Source organism: Belonocnema kinseyi, chromosome 7 (genome assembly GCF_010883055.1).
Source record: "Belonocnema kinseyi isolate 2016_QV_RU_SX_M_011 chromosome 7, B_treatae_v1, whole genome shotgun sequence".
Lineage (NCBI taxonomy): Eukaryota > Metazoa > Arthropoda > Insecta > Hymenoptera > Cynipidae > Belonocnema > Belonocnema kinseyi.
In genome coordinates this window covers 35,158,590-35,186,480 of record NC_046663.1, presented here as the reverse complement: position 1 = coordinate 35,186,480, position 27,891 = coordinate 35,158,590, and the positions used below count along the sequence as shown (strand labels likewise).

The following is a 27,891-nucleotide window of genomic DNA, read 5'->3' as shown; positions in this document are numbered from 1 at the left end:
CAACACCATAGTTAAATTTGGTTCATATCGTTTAATTTTAACCAAATGCATTTTAATTTTCAACTAGAACTATAAACGTCCAAACATAAAGTACAACAAAAATGATTTTAATTTTTCATAAAGCAGTTGAATTATAAAAAAAAAATTTTGAACATTGTGTTCCAATCTTTAACTAAAACAGATCAATTTTCAATCAAGCAGTTGCAGTTTTAACTGAAAAAGATTAATTTTCGGCCAAGAAGTACTTTTCTATCAAAAAGATGAATTTACAACAAAACTCCTGATTTTTAAACGAGAAAAAGTAAATTTCATTTTAAAAAAAGAATAAAAAATGAAATTGTTACATTTTCTATCACAGAAATTAATCTTAAAAAATATTATTTGCCCAATAGCAAATGATAAGAATGTAAAAAATAGATTTTCAAGGAAAGATTTCAGCATTCAACCAAACATGTTTTAAATAAAATTGGTAAATTTTTAACCTAAGAAATGAATCTTCAACGGAAATTTATTACGGTTACATATTTAACAAATAAAATAAATTTTCGAATAAAATGAAGAATATTCAGACAACAAGGGTCTTCAAAAAATTGGTTGAATTTTAAATCGTAAAGAATGAATTTTTCTGCAAAAAGTACTTTCATACCATAAAAGATGAAATTTAAAAAAAAAATTATTATTTACTAAGGAAATTAATTCTTTACAAAAAAGAGGAATTATCAACAAAATACATGAATTTTCAACAAATCACTTAAATTTTCTACCGATTAGTTGAAGTTTAAACTATTAAAAATAATTTTAGAAAAAATGGATTAGTTGCATCATCAGTTAAAAAATTAATTTTGAAAAAGACATAAAACGAATTTCCAGCACCATAGTTACATTTTGAACCAAGGAGATGAAAATTTAACTAAATTTTATTAATTTAATTAAATTTTTGACTAAAAAGATGAATTTTCGACTAAAATGACGAATCTTTAACCAAAACATAATTTTAACACAATTTTTTAATTTTCTATACAAAAGGAGAATTTTTAACCAGCTAATAATTTTTTAGCTACAATGGTGCATTTCAAAATTTAAAAAAAATTTAATTGTTACCAAATATTTCAACGAGGTAGTTGAACTGTCATCAAAGAAGATTAATTTTCTAGAAAAACATATGCACGTTTAACAAAATAAATTAATTTTTCATTAAATATTTTAATATTCAATTGAAACAAATAAACTGACAATAAAACATATTATGCACTATTTCCTGAGCGATAGTTCATTTTTAATTCACCCCTATTTTTGGAAAAAATTACTCACGCCTTTTTAAATAGGGGAAGAATTTTCTTAAATGCCTGAAAAGTTTGTGGTGATAAAAATGAACTAGGGAAATATCGCCAAGACCCAGGACTCAAAATTGGAAATAAAGTGAATTTAAACTTTTTTGTTTTAAGTATAGAATGAAATTATCGTTATAATTTGTGATTTCAACATTTTTATAAAAAATTTTATTGGTTTTGGAGCGAATTTTCAAACAACGGAATTTGGTGTTAAATGGAATTATTGTGTTCACATGTGGTTTTATTATTTTTTAAATATTTGTGGAATCTTCGATCCCACAAATGAAATACACTCGTAAAAATCGGGAATAATTGTTTCACACACTTTTTTTCGTAACAATTTTTTGCGGTTGATTTCCGAAGTAGTAAAAAAAATTACATACGCTTCTAAAAATTTTAAACCACAAGTTATAAAAATAATTTAATTGAACATCAAAATCCAAAATTTGAAAATTTGCTTTATTTCCAATTTTGCATTTTCGCTTCTTGGCGATTTTTTTCCTATTGCATTTTAGTCTCTAAAAATACATAGATTTAATTAAATTGCAGTGAAACATTTTAAGTTATTTAGTTACAACTTGAAATTGTTTGAAGTTGCAGACGAAGTAATGAAAGTCTTTTGACGAATAAATCATTTTTTAGATAGATCATAACAAAAGTAAAGCGTAAGCTAACATGCCACTTATTATTATCTAAAAATTATGCGTTATCGCGCAATGTTACGCGTAAGAATTGCGTTATTACGTATTATTGCGCTTATTACGCATTATTGTCCATAATTGCGCGATTATTATGCAATAAGCGAACGGAGTAATATGAGAGTTAATACCCCATTGATCATAATACTTGTTTTCATAGTAAATTTATTAAATCCGGAGAAAACACTAATAAATAAGAAATTTTTCTGAAAAGGAGAGATGAGATAATGTCTCGTTGAAACTTGAAACGCACTTTATCGAGAGATGCTCTGAAGTTTAACCGAAACACTCGTTGTAAGTACTTTATTTTAGTTTGATGGGATATGCTGGTTGCTTTCAGTAAAGAATTTATCAAAGCGATACTTGAGAACTTTGTAAATTGAGACGCGAAACCCATTCCTGAAACGTGCTATCCGCATTTATCGTATCCCTAATGGCACACTAAATTGGCTTTTACTACTGAGTCTCTTGCAATTTTGAACGTAGGTTGGGTTTCCTAGAACGGAAGCAAGCAATGTAAAAAAGAAGATGCATCGTCGCTTTATTACTGAAAATTTGTTCAGAGGTAATTGAGAATTCCTTAAAACCTGACTCCTGTCGAACTTTTAAATTGCATTCTTTTTCACACTCTTTTTTGACCAACAATTCTCTCTATAGATGACAAAAATCTTCTTTATTTTTTCGTAATGTTTTAATCTTCATTTAAAAATTAAAAAAAGTTTTACTGAAAAAGTCACTTTAAAAAGAAGAAGAAAAGTAGGTGACGATAAAAAGTTTTATAATAGTGCTCTGCGTTTGAGCAGTTAAAAGTTTACGATTAATGTGGGTACTGTATGTTCGATTTAATTTGGAACTCTTTAAATTCCTAACATTTTATGTGAATATATTACACTTTTAATCAAATAAATTAACTTTTAATAAAATAATTTAATGTTGTACTAAAACGTTGAATTAACAACCCAGAAAATTAATTCTTGGCCAAGAAAGTCAATTTTTTAACAAAATACATTCATTGTTAACAAAATTTATAAATTTTTAACCTAAAATCCCATAGTTAAATCTTTAGCAACAAAAATTAATTTTCATTACAAGAAACGAGGAAACTTTTAATAGAATAGTAAAATACTCAACTAAAACTGAATTTTTTAAATCAAATAGCTTTATTTTTCAAAGAGAATGATGTAATTTGACCGAAGGATGTAAATTATCATTCAGAAAGGAGGAATTAAAAAATTCATCCTTAATGAAATAGTTACTTTTTCACTAAATAGCTTCATTTTTTACCTACAACAATGAATTTTCAACAAATAAGGTTGAATTTTCTACAAATTATTTGGATTTACTTCGGAAGAGATGAATATTAAAAAAAAATCATTCTTATTATTTTAACCAGGTAGTTTAATTATCAATTAAAAAAGATTAATTGTAATTAACTTGAACTTTTAACATGAAATTATTCATTTTTAACAAAAAAGTTCATTTTCAACTAAATACTTAAATTTTAAACCAAAGGGATATATTTTCAACTAAAATGATGAATTAGAAGCAAACAAACGCATTTTTGACAAAGTTCTTTTTTTAAACAAAATAGTATAATTTTAGAATAAAAAATTTTAGTTTACTATCAAACAGATTTATTTTTACCAAAAAATGGAATTTAAAAATATATAGTCGAATTTTCAACTAAAGAAATGAATTTTCACATAAGAATTTAAGAAATTTTCACATAAGAATTTGATTAAATTATTATAAATTAAAGCTTCCCCCCCCCCCTTAAGGAATTTTCAAGGAATAATTCGCACCCAACAACTTTTAATGTTGACGCGCCCTGTAAAAAAACTTTTATCATTCGCTAATTGTCTCATTAACATGAGAAAAAAATTAGAAAAATTTGTTTAAACAATAAAAATGTTCCAAATAATTAACTTTTAAATATGTTAAGTTTGAAATATTAGTATTAAACTTCATCAACTGTATGATTTATCCCAAAAAATTACGAACTTTTACTTTTTACACGTAAGAAAAGAATTGTTTAAACAAACTGTAATTGTTTAAAAAATAATAATCAGTGAAAAAACTGGGAAATTTGAGACTTTTCACGAGCCATCGAAAAAGTTTCCACTTGTTCAGAAAAATACAATTTATTATGGTAAAAGAAAATTAATAAATTAAAGTTACTTTTTGGGGATTTGCAACGTTGAACTAATTCAAATACAAATATTAGATATGAAATGTGTATTGTTCAATCTGTCCTACATATCTTTCTTTTTTCAAAAAGTCAAGAAATTAAATTTTACTATTTTTAGTAAAATAACAAAGATTCTCAAAAGGATATCCCAAAACGTTACATGCCTGTACAATATATGAGTTTAACAATTTATGTCATATCTTGAATTTTAATACTTATTTTTATAAAAAATATTGATAAGAAAAAATATGTTTTTTAACATTTTTATACAGAATCGTCAATATTAGTTGAATCTAATTGAGGGTTGAATTAATTATGATCCTCAAATACTTAAAAAGTGGACAAAATATTAAATAATTAAGAAAAAAACAGAACTTTCTAGCATTATTTGAAAACAATATTATTTAAAATAATCCCTAATTGCATAAAAAATTATTTTTGTCTGCTTGAAATCATTATTAGCTCACACTAATTAAAAAGTTTAAAATAAGTTTAAAAATTCGGAAAAACCTGACTTTCAAGGTCTTCTAAAGCACATTGTAAACTATATTTAAAAAAGAATTTAAAGAAAGTCAAAAGTGGATTTTTTCAAAAATTTAGTCTTAACATTTGTTTGTGAAAAATATAACAAATTGTTAAAATGTTTGATTTAACTTCTTTTTAACTTCGTGTCACTATAAATAATTTAAAAAAAGACATCTTAGTATCTTTAAAATCACTAAAGTAAGGAAAGTTCAAAAAAATAAAAAATAGCACTCAAATAATGGAGAATATTTATTATACACTTTGCCTGGTATCCTCTGGGCATGATACATAATGCTTAGGCAATCTGTATAATAGAGAGCATTACCTACTTTGCCTGTAACATATATATATTTTATTTTTTTATTTTTCTTTATTTTTGTCGAAAGGGAGAAGTTTTTGTTTTCTTTTCTTTTTTAGGAAAAAAGGATTTTTTTCAGATTGCAATAGTAACATTTTATGGTAATTTTCCAAATTTGGTGGTTGGATTCTTGGTTTTATTTTCAGGAACTCTGCTCTTTAATTTCCCTAACTTTTTAATCGATTCCCAAATTTTGCGGGATAAAAAATAAGCAGAGTAGTTAATTGCAGAAGATAGAAAAAGATACACACAAAGATTCAAAATATTTAAGAGATAGAATGAAGTAAAGAAAAAAACAAAGTCTTTGGTTACGAAAAATAAAAAAAGAGATTGAAAAGAATTTTAATTCGTAATATATAGACTAAAGGCTGGAAAAGGATAAAATTGATTGGTCACGAAATGTAGAAAAAGTAATAGAAAATTATTTTAATTTTTGATAGGAAAAGATAGCGTTTTAGGAATGTAACGTTACCCACTCAGAGACGAAACTTGTGCACAAGGAAATTACGGAATTAATGAAATTCAAGGAATTCACGGAGTTTAACGAACTCAAGGAATTCACGAAATTTATTAAATTCACGAAATTCGCAACATTCATGGAATTCACAGAATTCATGGAAATAGAGCAATTTATGAAGTTCACAGAATCACGGAATTTGCAAGATTCATGAAATTCAAGAGTCTCACGAAAATAATTAAATTTACGGAATTTATGGCATTCAATGAATTCACAAAATAATAGATAGCAAGAAATTTAATAAGTTCATAAATATCACGGAATTCGCGGAGTCCATAGAATTACAGGAAATCGAGAAATTTATGGCATTCATGAAATTCACAGAATTAATGGAATTCAAGATATTTAAGGAATTCCAGGAATTCGCGAAATTCGTGGAATTTAATGAATTCGTCAAATTTATTTAATTGAAGAAATTAATAGAATTCATTTAACTGGAGGAATTCGAGAAATTCGCTGAAATCAAGGAGTTCACAGAAATTAAGGAACTCGCGTAATTCATCGAATTTACGGAATTCACGCAATTCAAGGAATTTATGGAATTCACGGTATACGCTTAATTTACGAAAGTAAATAAATTCACAGAATTATGCTATATTTACGGAATTCACGAAACTTACTGAATTTATATAATTCAGGGAATTCGCGGGATTTAAGGAATTCGCATGATTGACTGTAATAACGGAATTTACGGAATTCAAAGAAGAAATAAAATTCATATAATACCTGGAAATCACGGAATTCATGCAATACGCGGAATTCACGAAATTCATGAAATTAACGGAATTCTCAAAATTCATAGAAATAAAAGAATTCTCGAAATTCATGTAACACCCGGAATTCACGGAATTCATGAAATCCATTGGGTTCGCGGAATTCACGGAATTAATTGCATTGAAAAAATTCACGGAATTCACGAAATCCAAAGAATTTACGGAATTCCTTTTGTTAAATGAATTCCATCAATTCCTTTAATTCAATTAATTCCGTGAATTTTCTCAATCAAATGAATTTCATAAATTCGTTCCATTTATTGAATTCCATGATTTCCGGGAATCCATGTATTCTGCGAATCCTACGAATTCCATGAAATCCGTGAATTATGGGCGTTATAAATTTTGTCATTTCCACCAATTCCTTCAATGTCATGAATTCCCGAAATTCCATAAATACGCGCGTTACACACTATACATTAACGAAAGTTTTGGCTCTTAGAAAATTTATTTTTTTTTTTGCCAGGAAAAAGTGTTCTCAGAAATGATTTACATTTTTCGTTGTTGGAATTTTTCGCGTCAACAGTTGTCGAGATATCTTGCTACTAGAATTGTATTTTGAAATTCCAAGACATGTAAGGTAGCATACCAATTCAAGAATTTAGAAACTAAAACATTTTGTAGTGCAGCGTTAACTTTCGTTTCGGAAATAAACTTCCAATACGTGTAGCATAAGTTTCTAACAAAAATAATTAACAGTGTAGTTCTATCTTTTCCCATTCTCCAATTTATATCTTTTTTATATTTTTACTTCAAGTAGAAGTATTATCTTCGAGCACTTGCATATAATTATTAGTAATAATAATAATAATAAGTAAATTTGGACAACCACCACAAAATGTCCCCATTGGAATCTGAGAAAAGAGAACATTTTTCTCCCCTCCCTTCCCCTCAAAAAAGAAAGAAAAGAAAGGAAACTATTCTTCTTTGCTTTGGACAAAAGCAAAGAAGAATAGTTTTCTTTTCCTTTTTTCTTTTTTGAGGGGAAGAGAGGGGAGAAAAATTTTCTCTTTGTTTCAGATGCTAATGGAAACATTTTGTGATGGTTGTCCAAATCTAATCGTTAGATTCTTGATTTTATTTTCAGGAATTCTTCTCATCAATTTGATTATTGGACATTAAAAAAGGGTTTTAAATTGGATTGTTATCTTATTTAAATATGCTAAATTTTAATAATAAGTAATGATTGCTTTTTATTGTGAAAATATATTTTTACAAGCGTAGAAAAGAACAAACCTAAAATGTTATGGGTTGTCTCTTAGTTGAAGATAATTGCTAACGATATTTGAGAATATCGATCGCATATGCTTTTTAAAATGCATTAAAAGCGTGCATTTGACGTTATTTTCCTTTTTCTCTTTATAAATGACATTTCAGAGTTCTTCGAACACATCCGTTGCTTCTGAATGTTCAAGTACATTACGTGTTTTATAGATTACACAGCTGCCATGTAATGAGGACACATACTACGTACCATACTGAATCCACGTTATATGTAATATGAACAGATAAACCAATCATAAATCACGTCTTTACCGCATTGTATAATGTATGAACTCAACTTTGACCACAATTATTACTCTAGATACGGATATTCAATGTGGTTTCGTACACCATATATATATTTATGTAGCATAGTTTCTGGACCAAATAGTAGTCTGAAATTTAACGAAAAAACTTCTTTGGAAGTTCCATCATAAATGAGACCTCAATTTTGAATTCTTAATGAAAAACTTTAGAGACAAGATTTTTTTAAATAACATTTTTTAGTGTTTAAGACTTGAATGGTTAACTTTTCTACAATTCTTATAATTTCTTTATGTTTTTACGATTATACATTCAACCTATAAAAAAGTGTAATCGGTTTCAAATAAAAAAATTAATTTTCAGCCAAGAAGATTAAGATTCTCCCTAAAAGTAAAATTTTCAAACAAAAAAAAATAAAATAAATTTTTTTAAAATACTTGAATTTTCGACGAAAAAATATTTTATTGCAATCAAAAATTGAAAAGTTCAAAAAGAAATTTCCAACAAGGCAAAGAAATCTTGAACCAAAAAAAAAGAAACAGGTTTAATCAAACAGTTACGTTTTCAACCAAAAAACAGATGAAATTTGTAGAACAGATTAATTTCTAAACCAAAAAAATAAATTTTGAAATGTAAAAAATTCATTTTTCACTTAACTAGAATAGTTAAATTCTCTACCAAAGGGATGAATGTTCAAGCAAAAAAAGATTTTAAATGTGAAGTAATTTAGCTTCTAACCAACTAGTTAAATTATTAACCAAAAATCGATAAATTCCCAATTAAAAAATGTAATAGTTGACACTTCAACCAAAATCATTTTTTTTTATAATAAAAAGGGTTGAATTTATCAAAAAAATACGAATTGTTTTTTTTATTGAAAATGCATCCAATTGGTTACAAATTTAATTATTTTAATGAAAGATACACAATTTTAGTAAAAATGTATCCTTTTTGGTTAAAATTTGCCTATTTTTATAAAAAATCCAACAATTGTTTAAAAATTCATATTTTCGTGTCAAAAACCTAATTTTTTGTAGAAAATTTAACAATTTAGTTGAAGTTTGTTGTCTTTTTGGACTGAAAAATCTACTTTTGTCGAAAATTTAACTATTTTGGTATTAATTTCAAATTTTTTGTTTAAAAATGAAACTTTTGTTGAACATACTTGTAAATCTGATTTGTTTGACGATTTATCAATTTTGTAGAAAAATCAACTTTTTTGGTTCACTTCAACTTGTTAAGATTTAAAGTAATTTTTTGCAGAAATGACAACTATTACATTTATCTTAAAATATGAATTATTTTTTATGGAAACTAAGAAGTATTCAATTTAATTCAAGAAATTCGATTTTCTAGTAAAAACATCAACTACTTGGTTGCAAGTTTAAGGAATTTGTTGAAAGTTAATTTTTGGGGTAAACATTCATCATATTATTTGCAAATTTATCACGCTAGTTCAAAATTTAATTATTTTAAACAAAATTCGTGTTTTTTGATGAATTCAACTATTCTGAATTTAAAATAAAAATATTTTGTTGGTAAAAATGCAATTACTTTTTTTTATGGAGATAAGTTTTTTTTTAAATTTAACTATTCCATTTTTGTACGAAAATTCACTTTTTTAATTGGAATTAAAACTACTTGGCTGAAAATTGCAAAATTCTATTAAAAACTTTTTTTAGTTAAAGATTCATGGTAGTTGCAAATTTATCTGTCAGATCAACATTTTTTATTGAAAACTAATTTTTTTAATTGATAATTTAACTGTTAGAATTAAAGTCAAACTATTTTCTTAAAAATGTACGTTTTTGTTAAAAAATTGATAATTTCTAGTTAAAAATTCCAATATTTTGCAGGAAATTTACTTTTCAGGTTGGAAAATTCAACAATGGGATTGAGATTTTTTATTCTCCTTGACTAAGCAATCTTTTTTGTTTGAAAAATGAACTATTATTTCTTAAAATTAATTTTTTTATAAAAATTTTAATATTCCAGTTTTGGCTCCAAATTGAACTTTTTTAGTTGAAAATTCAACTACTTTGTTAAAGATATTTGAATACTATTGGGTTTTTAGCCGAAAATTATTCTTTTTTTTTATTTCAACTATTTGGTTTAAGGTGTAACTACTTTCTGAAAAACTTATTTTTTGGTTCAAAATTCACGATTTTAGTTCAAAATTTATCTTCTCGTTTAAAATGGAACTATTTGGTTAAAAATAAACTTTCCTAATGAAAATTCGTCATCTTGTAGGGAAAATTCAACTATTTTGTAGAACATATATTTTTTTGTTTGATCCAACTATAATGGACTTAAAAATGAAATGTTTTTTGGTAGAAATAACAATTATTACTTTCTTTCTGAAAAATTAATTTTTCTGTTTGACAATTTAACCATTCCATTTTTTGTTCCAAATTTCATTTATCTCGCAAAAATGTTAATAATTGATTAAAGGTGAACGTCTTTGTTAAATGTTAATTTTTTTGTTGAAGATTCGTCGTAGGTTAAAATTAAAATATTTTTTAAATTTCTTCTCTTTGGGTTTAAAATAAAATATTTTTGATTGAAAATAAAACTTCTATTTTTTGTTAAAAATTGTTCTTTTCTAGTTAAAAATTGAACTAAATGATTGAAAGTGGAACTATATTTTACTACAAATTTAGTTGTTTAAAAATTCATTATTTTAGCTCAAAATGTATGTGTTTGATTTATAATTTAACTAGTTGGTTGTAAAAGTCCTGTTTTGATTGAAAATTCAAAAAATATATAATTTGGTTTCTTTCTTAATAATGTTGAAAATTTATCTTTTCAATTGAAAATTCAACTACTCAGTTAAAAATCAATCTTTCTTGTTGAAACCAAATTAAGCTATAAAAACTATTCTGAAATTTGTGAATAAATTGAAGAACCGACACGGAAATGTTACATCGAATGAAGATTCCTTTTTCACTTAAAGTGGGTTTAATAGAAATACTGACTGGCTAGTGCAACGAAGTTAAAAAGTTAGTCTGACATTTCAAAATTCCATTTTCAGAGGTAGTCAAGAAATTATGAATTCCATTCGAAAAGTTGAGAAATTATTCTAAAAAGCGTACATAACAATTTCCATTTATGAATATTAAAATCTGCGAGAAAAGTTATTTTGAAGAAGAGCTTATTTGAAGTGAAATATGCATATATCGACGAATACCTATGAGCAATTTGAAACCAATGATTTCGACTTATATGTCTCATACACTTTTATTAAATTAGAGACGATCAAAATTTAACTATTTTATTTTTGGGTGGAAATTAATATTTTTTAGTTAAAAATTTATTTAGCTTAAAGGGAACTACCTCGTTAAAAATGCATTTTTTTGCAAAAATTTATAGCTCTAGTTGAAAATTTATCCCCTTGGTTCAAAGTTAAACCATTTGTTTGCAAATGAACTTTTCCGTTGAAAATTCTATTTTTTCTTAGAAAAAAAATTTTTTCATAGTTGAAAATTCGACAATTGGGTTGAAATTTGTTTCCTTTCTTTACTGATAAATATTCTTTGTTTGAAAAATCAAATATTTTGTTGAAAATTCGTATATTTTTTATAAATTATTATCTTAAGTGTAAGCGATAAACTGATGCAATAAAATTTATTTCTGATTTACTATTTTATTTTAAATGTGAGCGAGTAAAAAATTAGAAGTTGAAGATTGTGTGTTTTATAAGAGAAACTGCTTTTCGTTTTAAAATAACCGGGGCGCTAAAAGGGTTAAGTACCTTTACGTTGGTGGTTTCCTCAGGGAAAGTAGCACAAAAGAAAGAATTGCGAACTTTTTTATATTAAAACAGAAAAAAACAGGATTTATGGGAGATAAAGTCACGCATCAAGGAAATTTTTCTTTTAACCTCGAGAAAACTTCATTTATGAAAGATTTGAAATAAAATTTTCTTTTTTAATTAAATAAATTTTAATAGCAGTATCAATCTACAGAAAAATCTTCTATAATTCTTTAATTAAATTTTTTTAATTCTCGCAAACTCTTATGATGAACATAAAAAAATAAAGTTTTCAATTCTCAAAAAAAAGATTTGAATCCTTACGAAATTTGAAAAAAAGGTTTTTTTTTTCTTACAGGTGAACAGTAAGAATAAAAATAATAAAGGTGGAAATGTATTTTTAGTGTAAAATACTATTTACTATAAAATTTTCATAATAAAATAATTTAGTTGAAAATGCATGTATTTTATTCAAAATGAATTTTTTTGGTAGAAAATTGAAATTTTTGATTAAAAATTAATTACCCTATTTGGCAATTTAACTATTAGATGGAATATTCCTTTAAAAACTCAAAATTTAATATTTAATATTTTTTTTAGCAAAATAATCGTTTAGATTAGAAAACCATTTTTTGCTTGAAATTTAGTTTTTTTAATGCAAACTTAATTTTTCAATTAAAAATTAAACTGTTCCATCTTTTGTCTGAAATTGAAATTTTTGACATACACTTTATCTTCTCAGTTGAAACTTATTCTCTTTTGCAAAGATTAATCTATTTCGATGAAAATTTATCTATTTTATTGAAAATTAATTCTTTAATTGAAAGTTTCATCCTTATATTTAAAAATACATTTTTTGGTTGCAAATATAACAATTTGGTTAAATATTCGTTTTTTAAATGGATTTTTTATTAAAAGTGTAGCTATTGCATTTTTGTTAAAAAAAACTAATATTTTTAGTTGGATATTAACCTACTTTTTTCGATAACTTATCAAGAACCAAATGAAATTCATTTTCATACAAAAAGTTGCAACAGTTAAACTTTCAACCGCGAAAATTAATTTTCCACTATGAAAGACAGGTGTTCGACAAATTACACAACTCAGCCAATTAGTTGAATATTAAAAAAAAGATCAACTACTAATCAAAAATAAAACACTTAAATTTTTATTAAAAGTCAATAATTTTGGATTCAGAAAAAAAAATTGTTCAAAACATTTAAATTTTTAAGCAAAAAGTTTAATTTATATCCAGATGGTAAATTTTTTAGTTGAAGCAAATATTTTCTAACATAAAAAGATGCACTTTAAAGAAAAAATGTAATATTTTGAATTGAAAAGTTTTCTTTTGAAAAAATAAAAATGTTTGATTTCCTATCCAAAAAGACGAGTTTTCGGAAAAGCAGTATCATTTTTAACAAAAATTATTATGAATTTTAAAAATTTTAATTTAAAAAATTAAAAAATTATGAATTTTTTACAAAAAAGACCGATTTTTGACCAATGACATACATTTTAATTTTCAATTTAAACAAAAAAAAACGAGCTTTTTACAAAACAGTTGAATTTGCAGCCAGAAAAGATTATAATTTAAAATAAAAAAATGAAGTTTTAATTGGAAGTTTATGGACGGTCCGCGAAACCACACATCCTCGGTAGCGTCACAATTTTATGTTTGTGTTTGTATTTAAGGTACTGAAAACTCTGTCCGTGACAAATTTAGTTTGGACGCATGGACGTGCGGTCCGTTAGACCGCACCATGATTCGTGCATATGGGTCCCTCCTCCCTCTAGTGTAAAATGTTATGATTAATAAAATATAATGAAATTTAATAATTTATTACTCGCTCCAATGTCCCTTCATTTGCTTGTAAAAGTTGTAGAACAAAATCTTCTTTTTTTAATTAAAAAAGATCAATTTTCCATAAAAATAGAATAGTTAAATTGTTATTTAAAAAAATTAATGCTAAAAAACGAATTTTTAACAAAATAGTTCAATCTTCAACAAAAGGGATAAATTTTTAACAAAAATGATAATTCTTGAAAAAATAAATGTTTAACAAGAATTCAACCTAAAAGATGATTTTATAACCTTGAACATTAATTTTCTAAAAATAGAACTATTTTTATTTGACTCAATTAGATGAATTTACAACGCAAAACTATAAAGCATTAACAAAGTAGTTCAACTGTGAGCCCAGTGGCTAAAATTTTTAAAACAAAAATTATTTTTCAACAAAATAGTTGCATATTGTCAAAGAATAATAAAATTTTTATTTAGATACTAGAATTTCTAACCAAGCGAGATCAATTTTAAACCAAAAATATATTAGTAGACTTTTTAACCAAAAGTAGTTCATTTTTCTTGTGTTTTATTAATCTAATTTGCATATAGGCGAAAAAACGAAATCCAGTTTAGACAATCACCACAACATTTTTCTATTGAAATTTGAAAAAAGATAATAATTTTCCTAAAAAAGAAGAGAATTTTTTTTACAAAAATATAAAAGCGGAAAAGAATGAGAAGGCAATCAACTAAATCATCGCCCTTTTCTTTTTTGTTTCATCTTTTTCATTTGCATTATTCTAAAATTACAACATAAAAACATTAGTAATAAATAATCACTAACGTTTTGGCATTCATTCAGCACCCTTATCAAGTCAAAATAAAAAACAATAATAAATAAGTAAAAAATACCCAGACAGGTAGGAACAGCAACAAAAACACAATGTTCTCCTTCTGACACGAAAGATTCAAAATCAATTCTCATTTTTCTTTCCTCTTTTTTATTTTTATTCAAAAAAGGAATTTTTTCATTTTCTTTTTTAGGAAATATTTTATCCTATTTCAAAATTCAATAGGAACATGTCATGTTGATTTTCCAAACTTGGTCGTTGCATTTTTGGTATTATTTTTAGTAATTCTGCACATTGTAATAATTGTTACAAATCTAATTGTAATATTAGAAAAAATAAATAATAAATTGCTAACAAAAAATAAACTATTCATGTTACAGAATAGCGCACTGCAAATGGAGGAGAAGAGGCCAAGAACGAAGATCTACGGTCGGTAGGAAGCTGCCTGCTGCAGCTGCAGCTGCGGCGACTGCTCGGCTGCAGCGGTCGCTGCATCTGCGGCCCAGTGCAGCGAATGCTTTGCTGAGAAAGCAATGCAGAACGTGTCTGGCGAATACTATCAGAGAGCGCCGAGATGTTGCCCGAATCGGTCCGCTTCCGTATCATCGGCCCCGGACAGGATCAAAGTTTCAACTTCGGTACGGGGAGCGGAATTGCTTTGCTGTTGTTGCAGCTGCAGCACCTCTCCTTCGACAAAAACGCCCGGGTTTCTTGCGAGCCTCGGAGTTTGCGTCCTCGTACTTGGTTACACGCTACTCGGCGCTTTTGCTTTCATGGCCCTCGAGGGGGGACTCAAGTCGGTGAGTGAGTCAGACTTCTTCCACTTCTTCTTCTCATCCTTCTTCATTCTCATTGATCTATTCATCCCCTTCCATCCCTACCCTACCCCCTCCTACATCACGACTCTGCTGTCTTTTTTTCCTCACCTCTGCTGCCCTTCTTTCCTCCTCCTCCTCCTCTTCTTCTTCTTCTTCTTCTTCTTCTTCTTCTTCTTCTTCTTCTTCTCCTTCTCCTTTACAGTGCCTGGCTCATTACTCTTTTTATTATTTCACCCCAACGAACTCTATCTCGTGTAATTTTGACGTAAAATGTTCGAGATGTCTATCGTAAGTCAGTATCTTGCACTCTCAAATGAAAAGACTTCAATTTTATGTATACCTATGTATATAGCTTAGTCTTCAATCCACAATTCACAGTTCACAATTCTGAGCGTAGCAATTCATTCTTTTGCAGAAATCGCGTTTAACAGCCGAAAGAACACCGCACGGTGGGAGAAATTTCACTTTTTTCATTAAAAATGTGAAAAGCCTTCAATTTTTATCCAATTTTGAATTTTTTTTACTTGAAGTTTATTAAATTCTGAAGAGCTTGAAGCTTCGAAATTTGGTCTCCTCTTTTTACATATTAATCATTTTTCCACTCAAAGTATGGAAAAACTAATATTTTTTACATAACAATTTTTTACGCATTAATAACTGATTAGGTAAGCTTTATGCTGTCTTAAATGAACGTATTTAATATAATAATATTTGATAAAATACAACAATTTAAAGTCTTATAAGAAAATTAGATAAACAAATTCAAAATTTTCAATATTTCGCATAGACATTTATTTTGGCATTGGAAATATTTTAAGCTGCTGGACGAATGCCTGCTAGTGACCAAAATATTTGAAAAGTCAATAATAACCATTTTTATAAATAATTTTCATGATAAAACATTTAAATTTAAGGTTTTATTACATTTTAATTGTCTTTAACCGCTAGATTGACTACGGATATTCTTAAACATGTATCTTTGGTAATATTTTGTAAAATATAACAACCTAAATGTTTATAAACAATTCATATAAACAAATTCCAAAAGTCTGTTAGTCCAATGCACATCTTTCTGAAAGAGAATATTGTAAAAACTGAAAGTTATTAAAACAAAACATAACTCTGGACACCATGGCTAGGGAAAAGAATTATATTTCTCAATTTTTCATTTGAAGGAAACAAATTTTTTGCTACGTGAAACTGTCGAAATTTGGAATTTTTTATCTTATTTGTTTATAAAGATTCAGATTGTTACATTTTACCAAATATTATCGAAGATATATTATTTTCATGAATATCTGTATCCATTCTGGCCATAAAGTAAATTTAAATTTGATAAAATCTTAAGTTTAAATATTTTGTCACCAGAATTGTTTAAAATAGTTGTTATGGTGAGCTTTTCTAATATTTTTGTGACTAGCAGTAATTCGTCCAATAGCTTAAAACATTTTCAAGGAAAAAACAAATTTTTGTGCAAAAACCCCAAACTTTTCAATTTGTTCATAAAAATTTAAATTGTTATATTTTATCGAATATTATTAAATATTTATTATTTTAAAGAATACCTGAAGTTTATCTGGCAGTTGAAGAAAATTATCATTTGAAAAAATCTCAAATTTTAATATTTTGCCAAATGAATTTTTTATAGCAATGATTGTTAGAAATTTCGCAATTAGTTTTGTGATTAAATGTCTTCCCTACATTAATATGAAGCATTTTAGCCAAAAAATTTTTAATCAGTGATAAGACTATTTTTCAATTTGTACATAAAATTTGTTCATAACAAATAAATCGAATAATAAGCAAATTATTTGTATTATGTGAGTCCCTAATCATTAATTTGAGACAATATAAAGTTTTCCTGATTATTTATTTAAGCGCAAAAAATTTGTATGTACAAAATTTTACTTTGCACATACTTTGAGTGAAAAAAATTATTATTAAATAATAGAGGAGACAAACGTTCAGAGCCTCAAGCTCTTCAGAATTTAATGAAATTTATCTTTAGTTAAAAAAAATTCAAAATCGGACCAAAATTGAAGGCTCTGGACATTTTGAATCGAAAAAGTGCATTTCTTCCCACTGTGCATCAATTCAAAGTAACGCATTTTTAAATAAATTAAATGATTTAAAAAATAAATTTTCAAATTTTTTAAGATTGAATAACTTTTTACAACGATTTAAAACATGTAAAAATGGCTTATTCAATCAATTTTACGACTTCTCCGGATTTTTTATATCGCCATAAATGGATTTTCCACGACCTAAGTACACACCCGGTCAACGAGTATTGACGACCCTGAGCGTAATTGGTCGAAATAAAAAGTTTTATACCTCCGTAAAAAATTAAGGGGTTTAAAAAAATCAAAAGTGGTTTTAAAGTCTGAGCCAATACCTTGCAAATGCGATTATCTTTGTTTAAAAAATTTGAAAATTAAGTTTTTTATATTAAAAAAACAATCACTTTTTCCCAATTTTTTTTTTTTGCTTAAAACAAACGTGTGTATTTTTTAAAGGAACTTGTACATTTAGAATAGTATAAATGAAATAGATGCGTCTTTGTATTTTCATTAGAATGAGTTTTTGTGAAGAAAAAGTAATTTTGAAAAAAATGGACTTGTTTTTTATTCTTACCATGTATTGTTTTTTTTTTAATTAATATTATATAACTTTTATGCATAAAAGTATATAGTTACAAAACTATAAAATTTATTCTGTTGTGTATACAAGTTATAAAAATGTGTTTAAACGGTAAAAAATAAACACATTCGTTTTTCAAAATTAGATTTTCTTCAAAAATACTTATTCTAATTGTAAAATTTCGAGATATTCAACGTTGAAAACAAGTTTTTTTTCATTCTAAATTTTTGAACTTTTACAACTTTTTATCTCGACCGATTTTTCTCAGGGTTGACAACACTCGTTGACCGCGAGTGTCTATCCAATTAAAAAAAATTAATTCTTTAACGGCAGAAATTATTGAAAAATCATTCATCATTACTTGAAAAAATGTCTCTCTATCTTGAAATGAAGGTTTTAAAATCGATCTTGAGGACCGAGAAACTAAAGGCAAACTAAAGTTTGCTTTCAAATCATTTTATAAATAGAAATTTACAAAAAACACGAAACTTAAAATAATACAAATTTTTTTTAAATGCAATGATAAAAATCAGACAAATCCAATTTTGTATTTCAAATAATAATTTTTTAAACTAAAAAAGGGAAGAGCGAAATTCTTGTGTACCCTATACCTTTCTCAGGTTTATGCTAAGTTAATATGAGTTAAGATTAAGTTTTCAATTTAAAAAAGTAATATTAACATTAAAAACATTAATAAAAATTAATGTTATTACAATGCCTATGAACCTCTGGAAAAATTATTATATTTGAAAATTTATGATCAAAACGTATTTTCTATTCATACATCAAATTTGATTTATGCCGATGAAAAAAGTTTTTCTGTTTAAAACAGATGGTGCAAATATTACGAATGAGCATAGCTTCCATAATAATCAAAGAATCTTTTTTATTATTGCATCAACTTTGAATTATATTAATGAAAAAAGTCTTACTATAAAAAAAAACTTTTGAAAATAAAATTAAGTGCTACAAAAAATCAATAAATATTTTTAGAAATCCACATACAATTTCATATACATATCCACACAAACACACATACGCACACATCCAGACAATTCCTTAGATCCATGAATTGGAAAATTTTAAATTTAAGAACCTTTAATTAATTTTATAAAAAAAAATTTTTTAATGTTACCATTACTGTACTTAACTATTTTTGTTAAAAATTATGTTTTTCTAAATTAATTTTTTTAACTGAACATTTAACGAGTATATTTTTGCTGGAAAATTTCTCGTTTTTAGTTGAAAATTTCTTGCAAGTTATTAAAAATTAATCTTTTTTGGTAGAAATTAATCTGTGAGGTTAATTTTTCAACTATCTTAGAAAAAAATTTCCAATTTTAGTTGAAAGTTGATTTTTTTTGGGATTCAAATTCAACGATTGCAGTTCAGGATTCATAATTTCAGTTGAATACTTAACAGCTGGATTTAAATTAATCTTTTTTATGTTAAAATATAAATATTCCATCTTTAGCCGAAAATTGATCTTCTATAATTCAAAATTCAACTATTTGGTTAAAAATCGATATATTTTAGTATAAAATTCAACTATTTGGTTTAACTTTTTTCAGTCTAAAATGCAAATATTTGTTTGAAAATTCATCTATTTTATTTAAAAATCGTCTTTTTGATAGAAAATGATTTTTCTTGTTGATAAACTGATCCTTTTATTCTAAAATTCGAGTATTTTAGTAAAACCTTCATCGAATTAGTTAAAAATTCTTCTTTCCAATGGAAAATAAAATTACTAGGTTAACTCTTTCACTTTGAACTCTTGTGTTAAAAAAAATATCTTTTTATTATATAATTTGTTTCTCTTTTGGTGGAAAAGTAATTTTCTTAACTAAATATTCAAGTTCCATTTTTCTTTGGAGACTAGTTCATTTGGACCAAAAAAGGTGAAATTTTAACAAAATAATTTCTTCCTCAACAAAAAACAGAAAAATAAACGACAGAGGTAAATTTTCATGGACATTTGTAATTTTAACCTAAATTTATTTTTTAGTCAATATAGAAAACAATTTTCATTCAAAATCTTAAATTTATTACCAAAAACGACGAGTGTTCTACAAACAGTGTAGTTTTCCACCAAAAATCTTAATTTCCTACCAAAGATGGCAGATTTCTGACAAAATACATACATTTTCAACCAAGAAGTTTAATTTCCAAACTTTAAAAGAACAACTATAAATAAAAAATGAAATATCTCAATTTTAGTTAAAAAAGAGCTCATTTTCAAATTAAAAAAGAATTTACAAAATAGTTCTATTTTCAAATTTAATATAAAAATTTTTATCTTTACAGTTGAACTTTTAAACCAAATAATTATATTTTAATTAAAACAATTAATTTGTGACATGAAAAAATACATTTGAAAAATAAGTTTAATAATTGATATATCAATCAAAATTGATTACAATTAAAATAACTTAATTGTTCAATTTTACCAATAAGCACAAATTTACAAACATATTGGTTAAATCCTTTACCAAAACAAAATTTTTTCAGACAAAAAGTGGTCTTTTTAACGAAAAAAGTGAGTTTCAATAAAAATAGATTAATTTTAATACAAATTACGAATTTTCCAAAAAAGTAAAAATTTTATGCAAGAAAGATTTTTCAGCCATTTTCACTTAAAATTTTTAACAAAAATGAAAGTCCAATAGTCGTTTAGACGAATTTTTAACCAAATACATAAATTTTCTATTCAAAATAAAAGTTTCATTCTAAAACTGAAATAGTTAAATTTTAATTTAAAAAATACTAAATTTCAAGCAAAAGTGAAAGAAAGTTCCAATGAAGAAGTTTATTTTTGATCAAATAAATTAATTTTTTAACTCAAATGATAAATCATCGACCAAAATATGAATGTCCAACAAAGTTGAGTTTTTAAGCAAACAACATTTTTTAGGCAAAAAAGAAAAATATTTAAATTGTTCAAATTTCACGTAAAGAAGACGAATTTTCAACAAAACAGTTGAATTTTTAACCAAATCAGATGACTTCATAACAAAATTGTTGCATCTGATAATGATTCAAGTTTTTTTAATAAGTAAATAATATTCAAAGATAATTGTTTCAAATTCTATTAAAAAATTTGAAACAGTACAGTTGTGAAGAATTTTTCCCTGGAATAACTAAGCCGTCATTTATTTTAATTTAACCATTTTTCAAAAACTGGAAAGAAGTGATATTAAGAAAGTATTCGATTTGAAAAATGTTTTTTATTTGACAAGACATCATCAATAATATAAGTTTGATTCTTAAAATCATAGAAAAAATATTTTTCTCTGACATTTCATTTTTGGGACTACAACTATACCTTCAATATAAAAAAAGTTCAATTTCTACCAAATTTTTGAGGCTTTTTTGTAGTATGTGAAATGCTTTTTTTAGTTTGAAAACTTCCCATTAAAAGGTTATTCTCGTTAAATGAAAATGCGTTTTTTTGTAAAAATAAAATGTAATATTACTTATTTAAAAGAGGAGTTGATATTTTCTTCTTGAATCACTTAAAACGTTTAAAAACTATTAGGAAGTTAGGAACAATAGAGAAAAGAAGAGGAAATTTTTTTTTAATAATGTTGATGACAAAATACCATTTTCTGTTAAACGAAATCAGTAATAGTATTTCCCCTTTGCAAATGATCAATAATTTTAAACACGTAAAACATAGAACTTTATCTTAATTATTTAAAAAAGTATCAAATTCTTTTTTCTCTATATATTTGACATGCTTAAACGCTATCCAAAATTAATAAGCATTAAAAAAAGAAAAGCGCAAAAATACTTTAATAAGCTTAGAGGCGTCCATAAATCACTATACTCTAATAGGGGGGGGGGGGGGGGGGGGGGGGGGGGGGACAAATATATCGTGTTTAAGCGCACGGGAGCATTGAAGGGTTCTTTAAATCAATCAAATGAGGGATGGAGGGTCGAAAATTAGCCGAAAAACGACCAAGTGATTTATGGACGCTCCTATTGATGACAAAAAACTACTTCCTGTAACACAAAAACCTTTATCCATCGCAGCGTCGATGTTTTAAACGATTATTTTCTCCAAGAACAAAAACGAATCTTACATTTAATTCTCAAGAAAAACGCAAGCTTTGACTAAATTTTTTTATGAAAAAGCCGTCCTTTTATAAAAGAGTCAAATTTATTTTTACCCTTAATTTTTGAAGGTCTAATATTTATTTAAAGAAAAATGTTTATATTAATTGAAAATGGTTTTAGGAGAATTTTTTAAACTTACTGAACAATATATTATTTTTAATTGCTATTAGAAGAGAGAACAAATAATATTTTTAAAAACTTCGTTTTAAGTACGTTGTGGACCGTTCAATTCTTAGATCAATTTTTTTGAGACAAGAAAATAGTGACCTATTGTGACAGATTCCAAATGAAGCAGAATTTTTTCGCTGTTCTTATATTTAAAGACGTAAATTATATTAATTGCCTAATTAATTGTGAACTTTGTCGTCAAAAAATATCACTCAGCATTCATCACTTCATTACAAATTTCAGAAAATAATAAGAAATTGCTTAAATGATAGCAAAATTGTCTTAAACAACTATTGACGTGCATCGACTGCGTGATTTAAAACTAAAAAATCATGTTTCACAAGGATAAAAAATAGCTTTTTAAAATTATAATTGTTTAAATATTTGAAAATTAGTTCAAAAATACTTGAACACCTGTCACTTACGGAATAAAAAAATAATTTATATAAAACACTTTTGTGAACCGTCTTTATCATAAATTATACATCAAACTGCTAGTTTACATTTTTTTGGCATTTTCCAAACATAATACAAGATGAGAGTGAGAAAGGCACAATTTTAAATTATTGGAAAATTATTCATTGAAAATTCCTTAAAAAGAGACTAAAAATGAATTTAAAAAAGGGAATAACAAGTACTTTCTTTGTCCATTTTTTCGAAAACTGCATTTCCCATTTTAAAATCTCATGCCTTTTTCTCTTTCGGTATTATTTTTGTTAAGTCTCAAATTTTAATTTCGAGAATATACAAAATACTTTTAAAAAGAATTTATTTTTGGTTAAAGGACAGAGGAGCGCTAGATAGAGTTTTAAACGTATTATTGAAATAAAATATGAAACAGACGAAATATGTATATTAAAATAGAAATGTATATAACTTGCAAAAAAGATGACCGATTGGTCAATAAGTGAAAAGTAATTTTCAACTCATCCCATCTCATACATTTTCCAAATTTTTATTAAGTTTTTTTCACATTGTCCTGACACTAGCTAGAGCTTTTCCCGGAAATTTTCTCGTTGTTTTTATTGCAATTTAAAATTAGGTATTTTCTCGCCTGTAAAATACAATACTCTGGCTATTATGTATGGTCGGCTGCAGTCTACCGGCCTGGATTCATTACTTACAAAAATCTACGAGTAAGGAAGTTTTCATTCGTGACCAGTGATGACTGACGTAGAGCTTAAAATAAATAATTCATTAAAGAAAAAAAATATAATCCTAAGCAGTTCTTCCCCCTCCGCTCCCTGAAAGAAGTGTTGCATTTCAAAGGCGCAGAGAACACTACATATTCGATTACAAAAAAAAATCGGAAAACCTCTATGTCAAGGCCAGTATAATTGTCTTTAGATTATGTAACAAAAATATCAAATTAAAAATGCATCCGTGCAAATGTATAATGGATATGACGAGAACCGCTGTCGCCTGAAGCACTTTAACACAAACCACCCTCTTAAAGTACGTTACACAATACTTAAATCACCCTACATAAAAGTTTCTTCCAGTGATCAATGTTTCAATGAGACAATCGTATTTCAAGCGACGCGAAGAATACATTATTCATGCAATTGGAATTTTATTAACCTCATAAATAATTTTTCATTGAAATTTGTATAGTTTCATAGAATGAACTTAATTGCTGTTTAAAAGCCAAATAATTAAATCATCTGGTATCATTGCATTTTAAAGCAAAATCTCCAAAAGAAAAGTAAAAGTAGAAAAATTTTTGCGAAAAAAAAGAAAGAAGTCTTTCATTTTCAATGGTTGCTGGGCAATGTCACTTTAAAGAAAAAAAAAAAAAATTACCAAAAATATGCTAAACAATCTAATTCTGCAGTTTGTTTCTGTAATTTGGAACCTGTAATTTTTCGAAAAAATTACAAAAATTTTATTTAAAGTAGACACATTTTAAAAATAATTCTGAAAAACAATGTTGACCATTTTGTACTTATTTTTTAGGATTAATTGAGCGTGTGGATTCCATAACGCCCTTAGCGCTCGGACTTGCTCTCCCAGTACGCTGTGCCTTGCGGAAACACGGAAAAATGTCTGAAAATTACCAATTTTGGAAATTCAATGCACAAAAAATATGACTATATGCAGCTCGACGAGCCGCGCAATTTTTCTAAAGAAACTTTTTTTTATTAAATTGATAGTTTTTTTTTTAAAATTAAAAACCGGAAATTTTCATTAAACCGAAATCAATTACTTTTAATCTAAACTCGCAAAAACTCGGCTTCTGTTCCACGAAATGATCTCGTTTTTTTTCTCCAAATAGAAAAAACTCCTTTTGATGCCAATTATATTTGAAAGTAGATTTATTTTTTATATGCGTAACATAAAAATTATTACAAATCATTACTATCAGGAATCGTTTTCTCAGAACTTGAGGAACAAAAGTCTGCAGGGAAGTATCGCGGACAGAGAACTTCCAGTGGCAAAGTTGTTCTTTAATATTTAAGGAACACTTTGACCAAATTTGAGCTTAATCTTTTTAATTTACTATTCATAATCGCCCGCAGGTCGTATTTTTTAACCGATTGCAAATTTTTTTTAGAAATGTTCAGCATTAAATTTTTAAGAGAATTTTGATTTGGGATTTTTAATTTGTTGTCACTGAGCAACAATATATAAACAATTAAAGTGAAAAAATTTGGCCATTTCAGCTTTGTGAATTATTATCTCATGAAAAAATACAGAAAAAGACTTATCATCCGCTGGAACTATTAAAAGTCAACACTTCTTTTTACAATGAGTTATAGAATACGAATAAAGTATTATTTTCAACATGCTATTTTTGGGTGCTAATTAGTATTTTTTTTACCTTTTTTTGATACAAATACGACCTGCTCATATATGAAATACTACTTAAATCTCATCATTAGATGCTTACGAAAATTGTTTAAACAATTTATTATTGTTTTCAGAAACTTTCTCTTAGAATAGAGATGAAAAGTTGCGTTTTTTTAAAAAATGTTCCACTTTTTGTCCAATTTCAAATTAAACTTAGACGATACTCAATTATTGTAAACAAAAAAAATTCTTTAAACAATTCATTATTATTGTGAATAATATTCAATTTCAATAATGCTAGAAAGTTGAGGTTTTATCTGAAATTTTTAACTGTTTTTCCAATTTAGAATTCGAGTAAGGTGTATAATTAATTAATGTCGAAAAATTAACTTTGTAAATAACTTAATATTATTGCTAAGGATACCTGATTTGAATAATGCTGGAAAGTTGCAGGTTTTTCTGAAATTCTCAACTTTTCATCTGTTTTTCACTTAGTATGGTAATAATCAATGTGAATTGAACGAAAATAGTTCTATAATTAATTTATTATTGTTTATAACTGTCTTTTCTTATGTAAGTGAAGAAATGTGCTGGTTTCTTCTTAAATGTTCAACTTCCCTCTGTTCTTTTCAACTAAATAACATTCCTTTTTTTAATTTATTTGTACATTTGATTTTAAGGTTATATAAATATTCTTGAAAAATTTTTAAAAAAAGGAACATCATACATATTATTATTATTGTTTGCAACTATCTTCTCTTAGATCAGTGCAAGAAAATTGTTGTTTTTTAAATGTTAAATTTTGCTTTGTATTTTTAGTAATGAAAAAGTAATAAATAAACCTAATAAAGAATCATATTTAAAACAATCTTTTTTTTCTGTTTATATTTCTTTCTGGAATAAAACCGATATTTGAAAAATACGCTTCAAATCTTCTCCATGGATCATGGTTGATAATAAAATATGTGCAATACCAAATTTTTTTATTACGCTTTGTAAAAAACTGCTTATTATAATTTAAAACAAAATGTTCACAATTCATTTACAGACCTAGTCCTTCCACCTACTCCTACAAGATCCGTCCAATCAGCGTCGCCACAAGGTAAATTATAAAATGAAATACGCAATATTTTTTTATTTATTTTTTTGCTAATTTTATGCTAAAAAATTTTTTTTTGCTTTTTAAACTTCGGAGAAAAGGGTAGCGGCGCTAGCAGGAAGGACACTCAGCGGTGCCACCTACGAAAATCCACTAAAATGATTATAATGCGATAAACGATAAGTGAAGATTCTTTGCTTTTTTCTTGCTTTATGATGACATATATTACCTTTCCCAAAAAACTACCCCTAAGTCTTACACAACTACCCCCTGTGATCACAAAGTTTTCAATATGGGAAAACTACCTTTAACAATGTAAATATCTTTTAGGGCTTCAAATTAATCACATGACACTTGAAAATTTCACCCTCTTTATAATTTCCGCAAAACTACCCTTCTACGTGAACGTATGCAGCAGAACATTTATATGTATGAAAAAAGCATAATAAATAATCAAACTTAGAAAACACTGGTAATCGATATTTTTTTGCTTTTTTTTTGCTTTTCAATAATATATAATACGTTACCCAAAAACTACCTCTAAGTTATGCATACCCTTCCCTCGTCATCATAAATGTTTTAAAAGTTGGAAAAGCAACCTGAACAATGTAAAAATGATTTAGAACTCCAAATTGATTACATCTTTCAGCAGAAGATGTTCTATTGCATACGTTCACGTGAAAGGGTAATTTGGGGTATATTATAATAAGAGGGAAATTCTTAAGTGTCATGTAATTAACTTGGAGTTCTAAATCATTTTTACATTGTTCAGGGTGGTTTTCCAACTTTTAAAACGTTTTTGATGACGCGGGGAGGGTATGTATGACTTTGGGATAGTTTTTAGTGAATGTATTATATATTATCAAAGAGCAAAAAATATCAATTAAGAGTTGCTTCTAAGTTTGACTATTTTTAATGCTTTTCTTATAAATATATATATATATATATATATGTGTGTGTGTGTGTGTGTGTGTGTTCTACTGCATACGTTAATGTGGACGGGTAGTTTTGCGCAAATTATAATGAGAGGAAATTTTCAAGTGGCATGTAATTAATTAGGAGTTCTAAATCATTTTTAAATTGTTCAAGGTGGTTTTACAACTAAGAGACCCACTGTGTTGGTTCTATCTCTAATTGTAGCCCTTCAAAAAAGAGTAATTTCGTAGTATAGTCCATTTTTTATTGGGCCAAACAGAGCTGCTATCTCATATTTGGGTACTCTCCTCTAATACGTTCCCAAAAAACTACCGCTAAGTCATATATACCTACCCCTCGTGATCAGAAACGGTTTAAAAGATGGAAAACTACCTTGAACAATGTGAACATGATTTAGAATAACAAATTAATTATATGATACTTGAAAATTTTTCCCTTGATTAAATTATATCTATTATATATATATAAATTATATATAAATATAAATATTAAATACACATGAGTGTATGCAGCGTAACATATATATGTATGAAAAAAGCATAAAAGTTAATAAAATTTAGAAAACAATGTTAGTCGATATTTTTTCTTCTTTTTTGTTCTCTGATAATATATAATGCGTTTCCAAAAAACTACACCTAAATCATACATACATACATACCCCTCGTGAACAAAAACTTTTTAAGAGTTGAAAAACCACCTTAAAAAATGTAGACGTGCTTTAGAGCACGTTTGTTATGTTTTTTCTCCGATATATATGTTCTGCTGCCCACAATCACGTAGAAGGGTAGTTTTTTGAGGAAATGATAATGAGGGGGAAATTTTGAAATGTAACGTAATTAATTTTCAGCTTTAAAGCATGTCTACATTTTAAAAGGTAGTTTTTCAACTCTTAAAACGTTTTTAATCACGAGGATAGGGTATAAGTATGACTTAGGGGTAGTTTTTCAGTAACGTACCATATATTATCAGGAAGAAAAAAAAGAGCAAAAAAGTATTAACCGACTTTTTTTTCTAAGTAT

The 27,891-nt window shown here is 26.4% G+C and overlaps 1 protein-coding gene across 1 annotated transcript in view; it reads left to right on the top strand.

Moving 5' to 3' along the window:
* Positions 1-27,891, top strand: part of LOC117177261 (potassium channel subfamily K member 18-like) — a 193,638-nt gene that overhangs the window by 107,926 nt on the left and 57,821 nt on the right. The window contains exon 2 of the mRNA XM_033367845.1: positions 14,686-15,105. Within this exon, the coding sequence (XP_033223736.1) occupies positions 14,839-15,105 (267 nt within the window). The 5' untranslated portion in view covers positions 14,686-14,838. The remainder of the gene's footprint in view (positions 1-14,685; positions 15,106-27,891) is intronic.